General features: G+C 34.8%; 1 protein-coding gene across 1 annotated transcript in view; it reads left to right on the top strand.

The window, feature by feature from the left end:
* Positions 1-578: 578 nt before the first annotated feature.
* Positions 579-20,894, top strand: part of LMNTD1 (lamin tail domain containing 1) — a 54,226-nt gene continuing 33,910 nt past the window's right edge. Inside the window, exons 1-3 of the mRNA XM_069491206.1 lie at positions 579-667; positions 4,687-4,895; positions 7,648-7,846. Coding sequence (XP_069347307.1) covers positions 579-667; positions 4,687-4,895; positions 7,648-7,846 — 497 coding nt within the window. The remainder of the gene's footprint in view (positions 668-4,686; positions 4,896-7,647; positions 7,847-20,894) is intronic.

Here is a 20,894-nt window from a genome sequence, read left to right as displayed (position 1 = left end):
ATTCCCCTTATATTTACCTACTGGCTTTGACGTTTAGAAATTCAGAATAAGATATCAAACATTTTGGTGGCAAAGTCTGTCTGGTAGGAGATGTGGCTCTCCTAAAAGCAGGTTATATGATTTAACGTCCGCAAACCGCAAAGCAGGTGCAATATTGACATGGTAATTGTTCAGAGACTGGAACTTCGTAACTATGGAGACATTACCTCATAGTTCTAAGGGGCAATGTTGGCCAGATGTGAAAGCTGTAGTCACAAAGGTCTCTTTGCCAGGTTGGGTTACTGTCCTGTCTCTTGAGCTGCTTCCAGTGACTGCTACACACCTTCACTGTGCTTTGTCTAATATCCTTAGTCAGTATCAGTATTGGCTATGTTGTTACTTACATATTTACAAGAGAATTCTGGTTCTGGCAGCAGCTTGGTAAAGAAATCATTAAAGCTGGCAAGTGCTTGAAGGTAGTTGGATTAATAGTTGAGGTCACTTTAAAAAGAAAATCTACCTTGAATGTCAGCTGTATTCACTGCCTGATGTCATGGTCTGTTTCCTAGGAAAGAAAAGAGACTTCTCTTGTAGCCAAGATGAAAGACACACAAGACATTCGGGAAGCTTCAAAGGCCCGGCAGAATGAAGTCCACAAACAGGAAGATGAAGTGGAGAAAAAAGAGCAGTAAGAACACACAATAGGAGGAGATGAGGATGTGGGTCTGAGTTTTAGAGGGATAACGATGGAGTGCTTGACCTCTTTTGTTTCAAACCATCTTATGAAATAGAACTAGAAATAGTTTCCACAAATTTAATAAAAATAACGAACTATAGCATACAATTATTTCCCTAAACACTATTTTATAAGATTCTAGTTTTTACATAATATAAAAGTTCATCTAGACAGATCTCCATCACGTAAGACCTAGTTAAGAGTCCAAAGTTCCCATTTAACATGGTTAGGAAATTTGTAGATAAATTCTTCAGAACTACTTTGCTGACCTAAGGACAAAAAATTACCAGAATTTTGGTTTTGGAAATGTCTGTGGGGATGGGGATGTTTTATAAAATTACAACTCCCTATTTTTACTACTACTGCTACTACGTCATTCTATCAAAGCATTAGCATTGGTTTTCCAATGTTTTTTAAAAAGTAGATATTTATAGCATTGAGTATACATAATTTAAAGCTATTGTTACTTTGGACCTAGTTTACTATTCATTCCAAATCCATCTTTTAAATATTTGTCCTTAAAGGTCCTCTGAGAAATGATTGTCATTGGTATTACCGGTGAAGTACCTCCCAAAGTAACACTGGAATGCTGGAACTGAGCTTTGGTAACTGCCCCTGGTTTAGTGCTAATCAATTACAAAGGGAGCAAAATACCAAAATTCCTTATGCTAAAGGGAAAACTAAGTGTCAAGAGAAATCTCTCCAAAAGGAGTTGAATAGGTAGGCAAATGGAGAGTTCAGAGGGTGGGCTATATCACGAGTTTGTTCCTGAAATGTTTCAGCTCTTTCAAAGACATGTACAGTCATCAGAAATTCCTTACTCAGCTACAAAAATAAGAACATCCTGTGGCCCTGGGCCAGATTTCTCTGACTGCAACATTTGCAAAGTCTTATTGGGAATCTTTTGTGGAATTAAATTTAGTTGGAAATGCTATTGTCTTACTGGAGGAAAAAAATTGGGAGCTTATAAAATGAACATGCTGAAAAGATGTGGCCAGTCTATAATGAAACCCAGATGTAAGGAACGCGAAAAGAGAAAAGTACTGTCCTTGCTTGTTGTAGTTTGTGTCAGGGAGACAGCGTGTCATATAATCCTGTCTCAGATTGAACAGAGATGAAATATTTGTAGTTTGATGATTTATTAATACCTCTATGGTCTCCTTCCCACTACCTCCACAGTTAGACTCAAGGGCGTATCTTCATGGGTTAGAGCTTTTCTGACATTAAGTGCTTGGGTGTCAGCAGAATGGCAAGTGTGCAAGCTAACTGAGCACTGGGCCAGCGATAATGCCATTTTCCAGTAACAACATTTTCAAAGCCAATGCCATTCAATTATTTTAAAAATTTGCCTGAGATGTCTGTGCCTTCTGAGACATACATTTAGAGCAGATGGGTTTGGATTACAAATCTCTCCAGATATAATATTTCTAACAAGGGAACTTTCAAATTGTAGAACAAAATGATTGGTAATACCTCTTGATAAACAAAGACATCGAAGGTCACGTCAGCAAGATGGTGGACTAGGAAGCTCCAGACCTTCATTCTTCCATGGAGACTTAAAAACAACAACAACAACAACCAAAACTAGAGACTGGATAAAATGACTTTATAAGAGCTCTGGAAAACAGATCAAAATGGAGATAATCCATGCAACCAAAATACTTAGCTCCTGCTTATGGTGGATAGATATGTGGCCCCCAGAAAGGGGATGGTTGAACTGGCTATTTGTCCAGTGTTTCAGAGAGATAAAGGGTTTTGGTCTCCAGTACTTTGTTCACAATTTAAGCATTAAACACACACACACAGACACTCCCCCACGCACATGCACATGCACACATGCACACACACAGGCGCACACACACAGGCGCACACACACAAGATTTGCTTTGAGGTCACTGGGAAGAGTCTCAATGTGACTCATAAAATGCAGTGTCATAAGCCTTCTTATGATCCATATCACGAGAGTATTGTTTAACTTGTAAAATAATTGTACTGTAGTATAGGGACCTTATTCAAATGATTGTGCACTAAATGCTTTTATATTTATAAAAAAGAATGGAAAATCTTTGTTCACAGTAAGATTCACTTATAACAATAGCACCAGAAAATTGTCTTTCTTCTCCCTCTTTCCTGCCATTCCCTCCAACACACAAATACACACACACACAGAGTTTATATGAAGGCAAACATTAACTATAGAATATTTATTAATATAGAAAAATTAGTTAAGCAGCAATAGGAATTAAAGGAAAAAGGTATAGGAAACAATGACATATTAAACAGGTTATTAAGTATGAAATATCCAATTTCCTTAAGTACTAAGTTTGACAATTGATATCTCTGACATTTTACTTTCACACTTTTTGTTTTATGTTTATCGTGAAGGTACATCCTCATTCTTTCAAATGCGTGGTTTGGCTTGTGATTATCTGTCATATTTTTTTAGAGCAATTTTTGTGAAACCATGGATAAGTCAAAAATTCGTGTTATTTTTGAATGTGAGTTCTGCCATGGAACCAATGCAGCACAGACAGCTCAAAATACCAGCGAAGTACTGTTTGGGAAGGATGTGGTTAATGAAAGCACAGTATATCGATGGTTTGAGAAGTTCCATTCTGGTGATTTTTAATCTTGAAAATGAGCCACGTGGGTGACCTGAGACCAAAGTGGATAATGATGAGCTGACAGCTGTAGTGGAAGTGAATCCATCTCAACCTACACATGATTAGCAACAACGTTTGACATTACTATTCCAATAATATTGGACTATTGGAAACAAATGGGCAAGGTAAAGGAGCTGGATACATGGGCACTGCATGAATTAAACAAGCGACAGAAGAGAAATTGTCTCGAAAGTCTTGAAGCTTGCCTTTCTTTGCTGTCATGACATGAAGACAAACCATTTCTATACCATATTGTTATGTGTGATGAAAAATGAATTCTTTTTGACAATTGAAAGTGTTCTGCACAATGGTTGGATTAAAGATGAAGTGCCAAAACACAGTCCAATACTGAATATTCACCAAAAAAAGCTAATGGTTTCTGTTTGGTGGTCCATCACTGGTATTATCCGCTACAGCTTCGTGAAACCTGGTCAGTCGATTACAGCAGATATCTACTGCAACCAACTGGATGAAATGATGAGGATGCTTGTGATTAAGCAGCTGAGATTGGTCACTAGAGACAGGCTAATCCTCTTGCAAGACAACGCGTGACCACATGTCTCACAAACAATGCTGCTCAAACTACAGCAGCTGAACTTGGAAACTCTCTGTCATTCACTGTATTCACTAGACCTTGCACCGACTACCACTTCTTCCAGGCTTTGGACCACTTCTTGCAAGGAAAAGCTGTGGAAAACACCTTTCACGATTTCATCACCCTCACTCTTCAGGCTTCTTTGCTGCTGGCATAAGCATGCTACTGTTGAGATGGCAAAACTGTGTCGATCGTTCAGGCACATACTTTGATTAATTGTACTGCTGCTTGTTTGAGATATAATAACTGTACTTTTGATTTGAAATCAGGCATTTCGTATTTAATGACCTAATATAGTAATGTTTTTTATGTTAATGGAAATGGGAAATATGATATAATAAGTAATAAAAATGAGGTATAAATTGTTTATAAAATCTCAACTTTGAGTGAAAAATACATTGAAAAACCTGGAAGGAGATGGCGAAGTCTCTGGTTCATGACATTATAATGATTATTTTCTTTTTTTTACTTTTACACATTTTCAAAAATCATCTGCAATGAAAATTTATTAATTTTTAAATAGAAAAAAAGAGAAAACATGTAGTAAATTGACACTATGGCATTTTATTTATATTATTAGAATGAGAAATATATTATTGTGTTTGTGTCAGATGCATAGTACCTATGAAAAGCAGAACTCTAGGTAATAATGATAGCCCAGGTTTTTTGTATTCATAGCTGTTTTGACTTTCTTACTTCATTTTTGTACACAGAAGTGGAGACAAACCTGGAGCTCCCCTAGTGATACAACGATCTTCAGTGCATTTCTTTCCAAAGACAAGTTCAGACTCTACGACTCTGACAGTTTCACAGTCATCATCCAATGAAAGGCCTCTCAATTACTGTCCATCTCAGATTAGTGGAGTAACGGTATCAACAACTGGACCATTGACTTCTAAAGGTACCACAGTGAGCGGTAGCAGCTTGGGTAAGCAAAATATGTATCAAATATTCTTAGACTATTTTTAAAGCATATATTTCAATAGATTCCTTATATGCCCCTCAGCCAGAATGCTGTTTTATTATTTGTCCCCAATAATGCTAATTTCTTAATGTCATATAGAGTAACTTAACTGTGGTCATCAATTTTAGAACTAGAGTCAAAGTCAGGCAACATAAATGCATGTGCCCAAATATATCACCCCCATAATTAAGATGTCTTGAGTTATCCTGATGGTTGGTAGGTAGACTGCTAACATGCTCTAGAATTGCTAGAGAATTAAAAATTCCAATGTATAGCATTAACTGCCCTTCCTCTGAATGCTATCGGAAAGATTAAGCAACATCTTGTGTATTTTGTGCCTTTAGGAGACTTATGGCTCAAGTAAAGCATAGACAGATAAGAGAAAGAGGAAATACAAAGTAGATAATAAAACAATAGAGAAAAAAGGGAAAAACAATAAAGAGAACTTGAAGGAGAGGAAAATGAAAACAATATTATGGTAGGAAGAAGTAAAGTTTTGACTGTTCTTAACAATGTACTCAGCAGTACTTACACTGTAGGGGGTTTGTTTCTTGCCATGTTTAGAAATCTTTGAGGGTATGTTTTCTTGGTTTACTGAAAACACTACTGTCTTTATAAATACATGACCTACTGTTTTTCTATCCTTTTACAATGTGAGGCATGGAGTAACATATTTATTATCTCTGGGTCTCATTTTCCACCACTGCAAAATGGGGATTAAAATATCAACTTCATAGGACTATCCTAATGATTAAATGAGATGTTTATGAAAATCACCTTGATAAATACTCAATGAAAATTAATTGTGTATGTATGTAATCACCTTCTTTTAGAATAGGCTAGATTTGGGGGTCTTTATTTGAATTACCAGTCAACCAACAAGTTTCAAAACTGGTAGCACAAACACTTCCATGACTATGTGATGTCTCCATATTCCTCTACCATTTTGTGGATATTTACAGCCTGGCTTTCTCTTGTCTACATTTCATTTTGTTTCTGGTATTTTCCTAAGGCTTTGGTACAGTGTTATATGGGGTTTTGTTCTATTGCCATGATAGTTATATTTCCTATGTTTCTTGTTTATATGACTAAGATAAAATTTACAAAGAAGTCTCCAAAGTTTACACTGACCTTTAGCAATGATCAAAACCCATATACTTAAAAACGCAAATACACATTTTAGATCTAGGGAGGGAAGATTTTCCATCATTTGGCATTAAATCATCATGGCATATGTTCTGTACTTGGGTTAAACTACAAAAGCTCCTAGTAATGGGGAAAAAACCCAAAATATAGTGGCTTCCCTTTGCAAGATGGGAACTGAATTGGGATGTAGTCTTCTCCCTCAGTTACCGTAGATTCTGCTTCTGTAGATAGATGTCTAGGTCCACTGAAACTTGTTACACTGCCATCTGTTGTCCTAAAGGAAATAACAATTGGGACCAAAATTAACATACCTTCTTTCCTTTTGGAAGAAAGGGCTTTTATTCTTCAGGATGAGCTGTTGAGAAGAATGCTGTATATTATTCTTCCCCAAAGGAATTTAAGGATTAAGTGAATATTCAGCTTAACTAGGAATGAACTAATTTAATTCCAAATATTTCTTCTCAACAAAATACTTTAAGGAATCTTCTTGAAGAACTATGATTTTATTCCTTTATGTCTTTCACCTTGTTTTGGTTTTGTGGAAGATATAAGAATCTAAAGCAAACTCTAGATTGTCTTAATCCTTTGAGGATTTCGGACCCAGGATCACATTAATCAGAACTCTTGTACTGTAGTAATAGCTATCATTTATTGAGTACTAGCTAAATGGTGAACATTATGCTGGACGCTTACCCACATTATCTTCAATCCTCTTATCTTCTTATACAAAGGAGTAGTATTGTTCTTATTTTATTTTCAGGAAAATTAAAACTTGGAAAGATTAGATCACTTGTCTTAGTGAATGGCAGAGCTGGAATACAATTGCAGGTCTGTCTAAATCCAAGACACTTTGCTCTTTCCACTTTGCCCCATGTTGCCTCTTTTTAGTGTAACTCTTTCTCTGTAGACACATTATTAGATTCATCCAGAATGGCTCTTTCTGTGAAAAATAATGAAAACTGTGTTGTATTTGAATCCTAGTAGTGAGAATTTCAAAAGAAAAAAACTTCTAAGAGGAGACTAGAATCTGATTAAGCATTACTTTATCTTTCTAATAAAGTATTTTAGTTGATTAGAGGAAGTTTTAAGTCTTCACCTGGCAATAGTACTAACTATTGGTAAGAAAGGACTCATTTGAGACTTTATGGATTGTAATTTGGGGAGTATAGAGAATGTGAAATAGAATAAGGCTATATTTATGTATAACATATTCAAATTTGACAGACTCAAATGTTTTACCTACTCAAAAACTGATGATGCTTCTAGTACAACTAAACAATCATTTAAATAGTCATTATGTTGATGATATAATTGATAGTTTAAGATAACTGAAATAATCTCTAGGAATTGAGATGTCACTAAAAATATCCACTTACTGGTTATTTGATAGACATTTGTTTAAAGTTTCTAACTATTCTCATGGTGTTTGACAGTGACAGTAAAATGTATAAAGAATATATATAGTTTTGTAGAAGCAGGGATTAAAGATAATGGCTTGACATTCTTTTAATGTTCTTTTATTTACTATTCTCTTGGTTGCTTTCCTCTTTAGTTTCTTTGAAAGAAGTCAGCTGCTCATTGGGTTCAAAGAAACATACTCTGTTGAGCTCTGGTCCTGAGTCACCTGTAATTGGGGAAGGAGAGGATTATTTCCTTTCTTTGTTTGGTAATCCAAAGAAACTTACTGCACACTCAAGCTACACTGAGAAAACTTACAAACACTTTTCTATGATTCTTGAAGAAGTTGGCCATTCTACATCCAGGTACATAGTCTATTTGAACTATTTAATATCTTCTGTTTGGTAGGACCAACATATCAGTAAAAAATAAAGTTCTAATCTGTTGTTATATATATGATTTTATCTAAAACCCTAAGCAATTCATTGAAAAATAACTATTTCATCTTCTGAGTAATTAAAAGCAATTGATAAAACTACCTGGGGAACCAAACACAGAATGCTAATTTTTCAAAGGTGCCAGAGGAAACAGTGCTACGTAATCCCTACAAATACGGTCAACACAATTATTCAGGGACCTTTTTTGTTGGTGGTGAATTATTCAGATGGATTTAATATATTTTTTTCCTACTAGTAGGTTCTTGAGTTCAAGACAGAAGGAGAGACGTAAATTTTTACTTCATTGATCCATTTTTATGGGTATTAGTATCTGTGGTAAAATGAATTGATCAGAAAGAAAGTTGATATTAGGACTGAAATAAAAAAGCTAACTCATCTATTCGTTTACATAACCCTGCTTTACTTATTGCATAAACAACACATGGAATTGTGAAATGTTAGTAATAAGCACATGTTGATAGAGGGTGTTAGAAGGCTAAAAGAAGTTATTAACAAGAGTTAAGGGTCATATATAAAGGAAACTATTTTACCCTTATGCCATGTTTCCTAAAATCAATTACTTTTGTCCTATTACCATTTAACTGTGGAAAGTACCTAAGTATTTGCTCAACTGTCTAAAAACACCTCATCAAATCATTCAGTACCTATTGTGTTAAAATGATGAGCTATTTTGAGCAAAAATTCAACAAAACCTTTCATTTAAATGCAATCAGAAAAAATCGTGTCATAGAAGCAAGCTGGCTTCACCTCATCTCCCCACCCCCAGAGAACAAAAACAAATATACAGTGCCAAGATTATCATCACAAATATCCCAGAAATCAAATGAGGATGAGACAGTTCCTGAGGCCACAGAGAAGTAAAAAAAAAACCTCTCATAATATCAAACTCTCAAAGATCAAGTCTTCAAAAAGCAGCAATAGAAAAGAAGCAAATAACATATAAAGGAGCTTCAATTCATCTGACATCAGACTTCTCAGTGCAAACCATACAGGCCAGGAGGGAGTGGGACAACATTTTTAAAGTACGGGAAGAAAAAAAAATAGCATCCAAGAATACTATAGCTAACAAAGCTATCCTTCAACTATGAAGGAGAGATAAAGTCTTTCCTAGACAAACAAAAGCTGAGAGAATTCACCACCACCAGACCTGACTTACAAGAAATGCTAGAAAAAGAAGAACACACTAATGGGCAAAAATAAAACATTTGAAGGTACAAAACCCACTGGTAAGATTAAAATATCCTAATACTGTAATTGTGCAGTGCAATCCATTCATAACTCCAGTATGAAGCCCAAAAGACAAATCTATCAAAAACAATAATATCTACAGCAACCTATTAATAAATAGACAATATAAAATATGTATGTACATTGAGAAAACCAAACATCAAAATGTGGAGCAGATGAAGTTAAAGTGTAGAGATTTTTTTCATTTTTCCTTTGTTGGTTTTTAGTCTTTGTGATCTAAGATAAGTTGTCATCTCTTTAAAATAACTTGTTATATTTATAAGATGTTTTTTGTAAGCCTCATGTTACCACAATGCAAAATTCTGTAATAGAGTCACTAAAAATAAAAAAAAAAATTAAAGCATACTTCTAGAGAAAAATCACTTAATCACAAAGGGAGACAGCAAGAAAAGAGAAAGAAAGAGAGGAGTTTCAAAATAACAAGAAACAAAATGACAATAGAAAGTCCTTACTTATCAATAATAACACTAAATATAAATGGACTAAATTCTCCAGCTATTAAATAAAAGGCATAGAGTGGTAAAAGGATAAAGAAACAATATCCAACTAATATGCTTCCTACAAGAAACCTACTTCACCTATAAAGACACACATAGACTGAAAGTGAAGGGGTAGAAAAACATATTCCATGCAACTGGAAACCAAAAAGGAGCAGAAGTAGCTGCATTTATATCAGATAAAATAGACTACAAATCAAAGACTATAAAAAGAGACAAGGTCACTATATATGCTAAAGGGATCAATTCAGCAAGAAGATACAACAAGTATCTATGCACTCAACACTGGAGCTCCTGAGTATGTAAAGCAAACGTTAATAGAGCTAAGAGGAGAGACAGACTGCAATACGATAACAGTAGGGGATTTCAACACCTCACTTTCAGTAATGAACAGATCATCCAGACAGGAAATCAACAAAGAAATATCAGAGTTAAACTACACACTTGACCAAATAGGAATAGCTGACATTTACAGAACATGTCACCCAACTACTGCAAAATACACATTCTTTTCATCAGTCCATGGAGTAGTCTCCTGAATAGACCATATCTTAGTTCATAAAACAAAAAACAAGTCTCAACAAAATAAAAAAGTAGAAATCATATCAAGTATCTTTTCTGAACATGATGAAATAAAACTAGAAATCAATAGCAAGAGAAACCTCAGAAAAAAACACATGGAAATTAACTAACGTGCTCCTGCATGTCCAATGGGTCAATGAAAAAATTAAGAAGAAAATTTAAAAATTTTTTCAAACAAATCAAAATGGAAATATAACCTACCAAAATCTATGGGATACATGAAAAGCAATACTTTATATCAATAAATGCCTATGTCAACAAAAAAACCCAGAAAGACTTCAAATAAACAACCTAATTGTGCACTCAAGGAACTAGAAAAGCAAGAAAAAACCAAACTCAAAACTAGTAGAAGGAAATAGATAATAAAGATCAGAGCATAAATAAATGAAATTGAAACTAAAAAAAATACAGTAGATCAATGAAAAAAAAGTTGGGTTTTTTGAAAAGATCAACAAAACCTTTAGCAGGACTAGTGAAGAAGAATCATTAATATTATCAACAAATTGGAAAACCTAGAATAAATGTATCAATTCCCAGACACATATAACCTACCAAGATTTAATCATGAAGAAAGAGAAAACCTCAGCTAACCAGTAATGAGTAATGAAATTGAAGCTGTAATAAAGGGCTCCCAACAGAGAAAAGCCCAAGACTGGATGGCTTCACTGCTGAATTCTACCAAACATTTAAGGAAGAACTATTATCAATTCTTCTCAAGCTCTTCAAAAAGATTGAAGAGGAAGGAATACTTGCAAACTCATTCTAAGGGCGAGAATTACCCTGATACTAAAACCAAACAAAGACAAAACACAAAAAAAAAAAACTACATGCCAACATCACTGATGAACATAGATGCAGAAATCTTCAACACAATACTAACAAACCAATGTCAACAACACATTAAATTCAGCAGTGAAGCTATCAGGTCTTGCGCTTTTCTTTAATTGGAAACTTTTTGTTATGGCTTCAATCTTGTTACTCATTATTGGTTTGTTGAGGTTTTCTATTTCTTTATGATTCAATCTTGTAGATTGTATGTGTCCACAAATTTATCCATTTCTCTAGGCTTTCCAGTCATTCTCACTTGACCATGATGAAGGAAGATGCAAGCCAGGGATGCAATGATCGTTCAACACAACAAATCAATAAACATGATAATGTCACATTAATAGAACCAAGAACAAAAACTATATGATCATTTCAATAGATGCTGAAATAGCATTTGATAAAATTCAACATTTCTTTATGATAAAAACCTTCAACAAACTGAGTAGGAACATACCTCAAAATAACAAAGTCCATATAAAACAAACCCTTAGCCAACATTATACTGAATGGGGATAAACTGAAAGCCTTTCTTCTAAGATCTGCAACAAAACAAGGATGCCCGTTTTCATCACTTTTACTCAACATAGTACTGGGAGTCCTGGTGAGAGCAATTAGGCAAGAGAAAGAAATAAAGGACATCCAAATTGGAAAGGAAATTTTCCAGTGAGTCTTGTTCACAGAAAACATGATCTTATACTTAGAAAAACCTAAAGATTCTACAAAAAAAACTATTAGAACTGATAAACAAATTCAATAAAGTTGCAGGATACAAAATCAACTACAAAAATCAGTAGCATGTATATATGCCAACAGGGAACAATCTGAAAGAAAAATCAAGAAAGCAAACACATTTATAATAGCTACAAAGAATATAAAATACCCAGGAATCAATTTAACTAAAAATGTATAAGACCTATACAAGAAAAACTATAAAACACTGATGAAAGAAATTGAAGAGAACAAAAAAAAAAAAAAAAATGGAAAGATGTTCCAAGCCTATGGCCTGGAAAATTAATATTGTCAAAATGACAATTCTATACAAAGCAATTTACAAATTCAGTGCAATCCCTATCAAAATACTCATTACATTCTTCACAGAAATAGAAAAAAAAAATCCTAAAATTCATATGGGACCTCAAGACCTCAAATAGCCAAAGCAATCCTGAGCAAAAAGAACAAAGCTGAGGCATCACACCACCTGACTTCAAAATATACTACAAAGCCACAGTAATCAAATCAGCATAGTACTGGCACAAAAACAGACACATAGACCAATGGAGCAAAAATAGAGAACAAAGTAGAAGATATAAGTGCACACATTTATAGCCAACTCATTTTTAACAAAGGTGCCAAGAACATACAATGAGGAAAGGACAGTGTCTTCAATAAGTGTTGCTTAGAAAACTGGATAATCACATGCAGAAGAATGATGCCAGACTCCCATCTCTCACCATATACAAAAATCAAATGAAAATAGATTAAACACTTAAATCTAAGACCTGAAACTATGAAAGTACTACAAGAAAACACTGGGGAAATGATTCAGGATATTGGTCTGGGCAAAGATATTTTGTGTCAGACCTCAAAAGCACAGGCAACCAAAGCAAAAATGAACAAATGTGATTACATCAAGATGAAAAGCTTCTCCACAGCAAAGGAAACAATCAACAAAGTGAAGAGACAGCCTACAAAAGGGAAGAAAATATTTGCAAACTATCAATCTGACAAGGGATTAATAACCAGAATATATAATGAGTTCCAACAACTCAGTAGCAATAATAATAATACAATTAAAAATAGGCAAAAGATCAGACAGTTCTCAAAAGAAGACATACAAATGGCCAACAGGTATATGTAAAAACGTTCAATATCACTAATCTGCAGAGAAATGCAAATCAAAACCACAATGCAGTATCATCTCACCCCAGTTAAAATGGCTTGTGTCAAAAGACAGGCAGTAACAGATGCTGACAAGGATATGGAGAAAGGGGAACCCTCGTGTACTATTGGTGGGAATGTAAATTATTAGTAGTACAGTAGCAATGGAAAATTGTTAATATATGGAGGTTCCTCAAAAAACTAAAAATGGATACTGCAAGTATATCCAAAAGAAAGGAAATTGATATGTCTTAGAGATATTTTCATCCTCATGTTCGTTGCAGCACTATTTACAGTAGCCAAAATATGGAATCAACCTAAGTACCCATCAACAGATGAATGAATAAAGAAAATGTAGTATATATACACAATAGAATATTATTCAGCCATAAAAAATAATGAAATCCTGTCATTTGCAGCAACATGGAAGGAACTGGAAGTCACTATGTTATACGAAAAAAGCAAAACAGAGAAAACATACAGCATGTTCTCACTCATGTGGGAGCTAAAAACATGGATCTCATGAAGACAGAGAGTACACTGGTGGTTACAAGAGGCCACATAGGATAGTGGAAAGTGGGGAATGAAAGGAGATTAATTAATGGGTACTATATACATTTTGAGAGAATAAATTAAACCTAATTTTTGATAGATCAGTAGGGTGACTATAGTTCACAGTAACCTATTGTATATTTCAAAATAGCTAGAAGAGAATAATTCAAATGTTTCTAGTATAAAGAAAAGATAAATATTTAAGGCGATGGATATCTCAATTATACTGATTTGATCTTTACAAATTATATAAAAGTATTAAATTATGACATGTACCTCCACAATATGTGTATCTATTATGTAATAATAAAAACAGCATTAAAATTTTAAAAATAAAAAAGACTTATGAATATGATTTTAAGAACTTACACTCAGGTAAGGGAATACCTACGGGTGAGGATGAAGAGAGAGGCAAATAAGATACCAAGGCACTTGGAGGAGAGAGCTTGCTTCCAGCGGGGGATGATCTGAGAAGATTTTGTAAAGGAGCTATCATTTTAACTAGGCTTTGAAGGATAGGTAAGTATTGGAGATGCAAATTTGAAGTCTGTACGAACATTCTAGATCATTGGTTTTCAACTCTACCTACCCAATTGGATCACCTGGAGAGCTGTTAATGTCCCGACCTCACCTCAGACTGAGTCAGAATCCCTAGTGGTAGAATTGGGCATCTATATGTTGTTTCTTTAAAAATCCCATGATGATTTTGGGATTCTTTGTTTATGCTCTAGAGCAAAGGAGCGGCATAAATGAAGCAAAGGAGGAAGAAAAGCTAAGATCAAGTACAGAGCATCATACAGTGTGGCTACATTGAGCAGTGCATGAAGAGGAGTAACAGGGTTGTAGGAGACCAGGTGGGGGACAGATCACAGTGAGCTCTGAACATCAGGTTGAAGAATTTGGACTTCACTTTGGGCAATGCGAATCAATGGGAAAGTTTCAAGCAATGGAGGGACAGAATTGAGATTCAGAACGTTTAATCTGCAGTAATGCATATTATGCATGGATGTTGGATTTTGTCAAATGCTCTTTAATGCATCTATTGAGATGATCATTTTTTTTCTTTTTTAATGTTAAAGCAACCCTGCACTCTTAGAATAAACCTCATTTGGGCATAATGTTTATCCTTTTAATATATCATTGAATTCAATTTGTTAAAATTTTGTTTCAAACTTTTGCATCTGTTTGTAAAGGACATCTGTCTGTAGTTTTCTCTTCCTGTAATATCTTTGCTTTAGTATCAGGGCAATGCTCACCTCATGGAATAAAATGCAGTATATTCTCTCCTCTTTCATTTTCTAAAAGAGTGGAAGTAATAATATTTTTTTCTTATATGTTTTATAGCATTTATGAGTGAAGCCATCTGGGCCTGGAGTTTCATTGTGGGAAAGATTTTGAACTACAAATTCTACTTTTAAATAGATACCAGGCTAGTCCCGTTATCTGTTTCTTCTTGTGTATACTTTGGTAGTTTGTGTCTTTCAAGTAATTTGTCCATTTTATCCAAGTTACCAAATTTACTGGCATAATGTTATTCATAATATTGGCTTATTATCCTTTTGGTATCTGTAGAATCTTTACTGATGTCAACTTTCTCATTCCTGATGTGGTCATTTGTATCTTCTCTCTTCTTTTTTTCCTGATAGTAGTTTTATTGAGCTTCTCAGAGAACTAGTGTTTGGTTTTATTGATTTCCCCTATTTTTTGGTTATTTTCTGACTTCCATTCTGGTTCATATTCCTTTTCTTATGTCTATTTTGGTTTCATTTGTTTATCTTTTTTTAAGTTCTTAAGGTAGAAGTTGAGATCATTTATTTGACATCTTTTTCTCTTCTAACACAGTTGTTTAGTGTTATAAATTTTCCCCTGAGTACACCTTAGTGGCATCCTGCAAATGTTATGTTGTATTTTCATTTTTGTTCCATTCAAAATATCTTCCACTTTCCATTTGCATTTTCTTTTTGATCCTTGGGTAATTGGGAAGTATGTCATCTAGTTTCCAAGTGTTTTGCACATTTTTCAGTTCCAATGATTTTCCAGATATCTTCTTGTTATTGATTTTTAATTAAATTCCATTGTGGTCAAAAAACATACTTCGTATGACTTGAATCCTTTTAAATGTACTGATACTTGTTTCGTAGCTAGGATATTGATTATCCCAGTAAATGTTCTGAGTACGCTAGAAAAAAATGCGTATTCTGCTGTTGTTGAATGCAGTGTTTCATAGATGTCAACCAAGTCATATTGGTTGATAGTGTTACGTTTACTGTCATTTTGCTGATTTTTTGTCTACTTGTCATAGCAATTATTGAGAGAGGGGCATTAAAATCTACTACAATTGTCGGTTTGTTGATTTCTGCCTTTCAGATCAATCAGTTTTGTTTCATGTATTTTGAAGCTTTGTTATTTTTTAGATGCAGAAATGCTTAGGAATGTTATAGACTTCTGATGAATTGACCCTTATATCACTAGGAAATGACTTTCTTTATCCTTGATAATATTCTTTGCTCTGAAATCTATTTTGTGTGATATTAATACAGCCACTGCAGCTTTACTTTACTGGTGCTAGTGTGGTACATCTTTTTCCATTCTTTTACTTTTAAACCATTTGTGTCCTTATATTCAGAGTGCATGTTTTGTAGGTAGCATACAGTTGGGACTTGCTCTTTTAGCCAATCTAACAATATGTGTCTTTTCATTGGGGTATTTAAACCATTTACATTTAAAGTGATTATTAATATGATTAGGTTAAGTCTACTATTTTGTTATTTGTTTTCTATTTGTCCTTGTTATTCTTGTTTCTTCAGTAAAGATCTTGCTCCACTATTTTCTTGTCTACATTGTTTTTAATAAACTTGCTGTCATTATTAAATTTGCTCCTCTAGACAAGTATGTCTCTTGTTTTCCCCTTCATGCAGCTTTTAAGATGTTCTCATTATCATTTCTTTTGAGATATTTGATTATGATGTGCCTTGATATAACTTTCTTCAGATTTACTATGCTTAGGGTTGTTGAGCTTCTTTGATTTGCAGATTTATAGATTGAACTTTAAAAAAAATTGGGAACATTTTGGCCATTATTTCTTGAAATATTTTTTTGTTCTCCCCTTTTTGCTCTTTTCAAGGGACTCCAATGAAGTTATACCACATTTCACTAATGCTCTGTTATTTTTTTCTTTTTTAGTTTTTTTCTTTTTGTGTTTCTTTTTGGATAGTAGCTATTATTATGTCTTCAAGTTCACTGATCATCTGTAATGACTACTCTTCTGTTAATCCCATCCCATGTCTTTTTAATTTCAGCCACGTAGCTTTTAATTTTAAAATCTCAGCCATGTATATTTTCTATCTCAGCCGTGTCTCTATATAACATGTTCAATTTTTTCTCTAGCATTTTGAACATACAAATACATTCACAAGAATTTTTTTCCTTTTCTATTTCTAACATCTATATCAATTCAATGACAGTTTTGCTTTATTGGTTGTCTCCTTATTAGGGGTTGTATTTTCCAACTTATTTGCATGCCTGGTAACTTTGTTTAGATGCCACTAATTTTGAATTTTACCTTGTTTGGGAGCCGGAATATTTTTGTGTTCCTATAAATATTCTTGAGTTTTGTTCTGGGACATGCTTAAGTTACTTGGAAATACTCGGAGCCTTTGGGGACTTGCTTTTAAAATGTGTTAGGTGGGAGCAGGGCAATATCTAGTCTAGGGCTAATTATTCATGACTGAGGCAAGAATCTCCTGAGTACTCTATGCAGTGCCCCATGAATTATGAGGCTTTTCAGTCTGGTTGTTGGAAACAGACATTCTTCCTTACCCTGTGGGAGCTCTAAGTGCTGTTCCTTCTAATCCTTTCAAATGGTCTTTTTCTGCGGTCTTGTGGAGTTTACTAAAACAAACACACTGATCACTCTTCTGCCAAATACTCAAAGGAGACCCTCTAAAAATCTCCAGAGCTCTCTCTTTGTGCAGCAGTCTCCTGTCTGGTATTCTACTTGCAACTTCCAGCCACCTTGGTCTTTCTAGGCTCTCAGCTATATTTCGTCAAGTCAGAGAGGATGCAGACTCCGTGATACAGCCTGGAAATTCTTTCAAGAAATAATCTGGGGAAATGTGAAGGTTCACTGCGTTTGTTCCCTGCCTCAGGGATCACTATTCTTCACTGACCTATATCCAATATCTTCAAAAACATTGTTTTATATATTTTCCCGAAATTTTAGTTGTTTCAGGTGGGATGGTAAATCCATTTTCTGTTACTCCACCTTGACTGGAAACAGAAGCTAATTCTCAATTTGGTTGTTTTCAATCAAAACTGTTGTTTCGACTGGGCTCAGTGGCTCACACCTGTAATCCTAGCAGTTTGGGAGGCCGAGGCGGGAGGCTTGCTTGAGCCCAGGAGTTCAAGACCAGCCTCAGCAAGGGTGACACCTCATCGTTGCCCCCACTTCCCCAAAAAAGAAAAGAAAAATTAGCTGGGTGTGGTGGTGCCAATCTGTAGTCCCAGCTACTCGAGAGGCTGAGGCAGGAGGATTGCTTGAGCCCAGGAGTTTGAGTGAGCAAGGATGATGCCACTGCACTCTAGCCTAGGCAACAGAGCAAGACCCTGTCTCAAGAAAAAAAAAAAAAAAGCTGTTGTTTCTTTCCTACTACCACCTACCATCTCTAGAGATCAGTTTAATATCTGCCAGCAGAAGGAAAAAAGGGTTTGTAGGCAAACAAGAAACAAAGTAGATACATTATTAAAATTTTCACTAGTTTTTCATGATCTCTCTCCCTGTATCCAAGACCTTATCTTGGCTTCAAGTTTAGTTCTAGATGCCTTTGGAGTGACCAAACTATATTAAGAAGGTTACCTTCCTATCCATCTATCATCTCTACCTCCAGGCAATTCAGCATTCCTGAAGTCTAGAGTCAGAATGATATCAATAGTAAACTCTGGACTCAGATGGCCTCACCAAGATAATAATAACCACATGAATAGTTCTGGTTCAAAGTAATTTATGAAGTTGCAAATCTATTCATATTCCCAAATGACTGTGATTCAGACTACGCCCCATTTATTCTTCCCTTGTATGATTTAGAACCTAGTGGTAATGATGTACAAATTCACCTCTCCATTACATTAATGATCTGTCATCAACACTTTTAGGTGTGAGGGCTCTTCTCTTATAGTTCCAATAAAATTAAACAAGTTCCCTGAGCCCTTCCAAGTTTTTCCTTTAAAAAATTAAAGAGTCCTAAATGCTACACCCCCTCACCAGCCCATACCTCCCACGACTGTTAACACAGATGCCAACCTGTATAGAGAAAGTTTGGTAGATAACAGGTTGGCAGAACTGAAACTCTAAAGATAATTTTAGCAAATTACAGAGTAGCAGAAACCTAAAAGCAGATAAATACAATGAAGCTATTAAGGAGAACCCAACAACTAGATAAATCAGTGCTTAAATAATGGAAAGTAATTCTTTTTAAAGAAGTGACATAGCCATGTGTCCCTTCAATCTCTTTACAAATCGAGTCTGTGCAAAGGCTACTGACAGGACGATTGGGACATCACTTTCCACTCTCAGCCACTCAAAAATTATAAGCAGAAGTCTCAAGTTACTTTCCTACTAAAGATAAATGGGAAACCTTGCAGGGAAGAGAAGAAGATAACTGCCAAAGGCTGTGTGATGGCAGATTAACAGCCTGGGTCTGTGAATTTCCATGTATTGTGTAACTTATTTTTCTGTAGCTTTGGGTCTTACACAAAAATAAGGCAAATAAAGTTCCCTGATAGGGACAATGGATTTTGTTTCCTTTCAGACAAGGAAATTTATTCTACTTATGTGCATAAAATAAAAATTTAAGAAGAATGAATAAACAGTTCACTTGAATAGTAAAAGATTTTTAGAAAGCAACTGTAAATATTCAATTATCTGTGTGATAACAAAGGGGATAGCTGAGCTATTCCAGGGTTTTTACCTATTTAAAAGCAAAAATCAAATTAGTGCTCATCTCCCTGGGCAGAAAAAGCAAGTCTGAAAAACAAAAGGGTATTCTGTCAAAAAATAAAAACATCCCACAGAGAATTTAGTTAACAGTAAGATGAGGATGACATAAAGAAATTCCAGGGATGTCAAACAGGAGTAAAATGTTACATCCACAGTTTAATAAGAACTGTGATGATAACACAGACAAAGTAGAGAAGAAATTGTTAGGTAAAAGCGAACTTCTATAAAACGAGCATTCTCGTATAATGCAGTGGGAGTATGAAGTGATGCTGCTGTTTTGAAGGGAATTTGGTAGTGTATATCAGGAGATTTCATAGATGCTTACACCCTTTATTCTCATAATTCCTCTTCTTGGAGAGGAAACCCAGAATGACAGCCTGACATTTGGAGCCACTTTCATCCTCAAAACAGCTGCCAATTTGAAAGCATCAGCTAAGAGGCTGATGAGTTAACCAGAGATTTGGCAGGATAATAGGATGGGGTGAATAAAAATTGGCATGCCAGGTCCATCACAAAGAAGGGACACTGATGAGTACCCCAGGCTTTCAACTGGACCTTCGAAGGGTACACCCAAGAGTAAGGCTGTATTCAAAACAGACCAGTCTAGCGTCAAATTATGTTCACATCCTGATTTAATTAAAGTGATTTGTTCTCAACATAGATGCTTGTCAGTGGCAAAAGTAAATTCTCTATGGAGTGAGAAAAGATTATGCAGAACTTTAAATTATCCCTGTAATTTTTAATCTATAATAGTAGGCACTAAGTCAAAAACAACAAGGTGTACAAAAGATAAAAGTTGACCAAAAATCAAGATTGAAAATGGATACCAGAAAAAGGCCTAGGAGATCCAGATACTGTGGTTATCTACAGGGATTTATTTTAAATGGGGACGATGACTAAAATATTCAAAGAATTAAATGACAAGATAAAAATTTCAGCATAGACCTAATTAAAAGTAAAAGACTCAAAAGCAAGTTCTAGAAATAAAAAATCCAATAACAGAAATTACTATCTCAGTAGGTGGGTTTAACAGTACCTCTGATCTAGCAGAAGAGAGAATTACTGAACTGGAATATTCTCAGAAGAAAACACCAAGACTGAATTACAGAAAGCAAGGACATTACAAACGAGCATAAGGGACAAATATGGCAAGATTTTTGTAAAAATCTATTTGTGATTAAAGTCACTGAAAGAGAGGAAAGATTGAGGTAGAACAGTATGGGTAGAAATACAGCAGAGAATTTTCCCAAACTAATGACAGAGATCAAGCCAAAATTTCAAGAAGCACTACCAACTCCCATCAGGACAAAAGACAACAAACAAACCAACAAACGTAGGTACACTGCAGAAAAACTTCTAAAACAGAAGATGAAGA

Source organism: Eulemur rufifrons, chromosome 16, assembly GCF_041146395.1.
Source record: "Eulemur rufifrons isolate Redbay chromosome 16, OSU_ERuf_1, whole genome shotgun sequence".
Lineage (NCBI taxonomy): Eukaryota > Metazoa > Chordata > Mammalia > Primates > Lemuridae > Eulemur > Eulemur rufifrons.
This window is presented reverse-complemented; position numbering and strand designations above follow the sequence as displayed.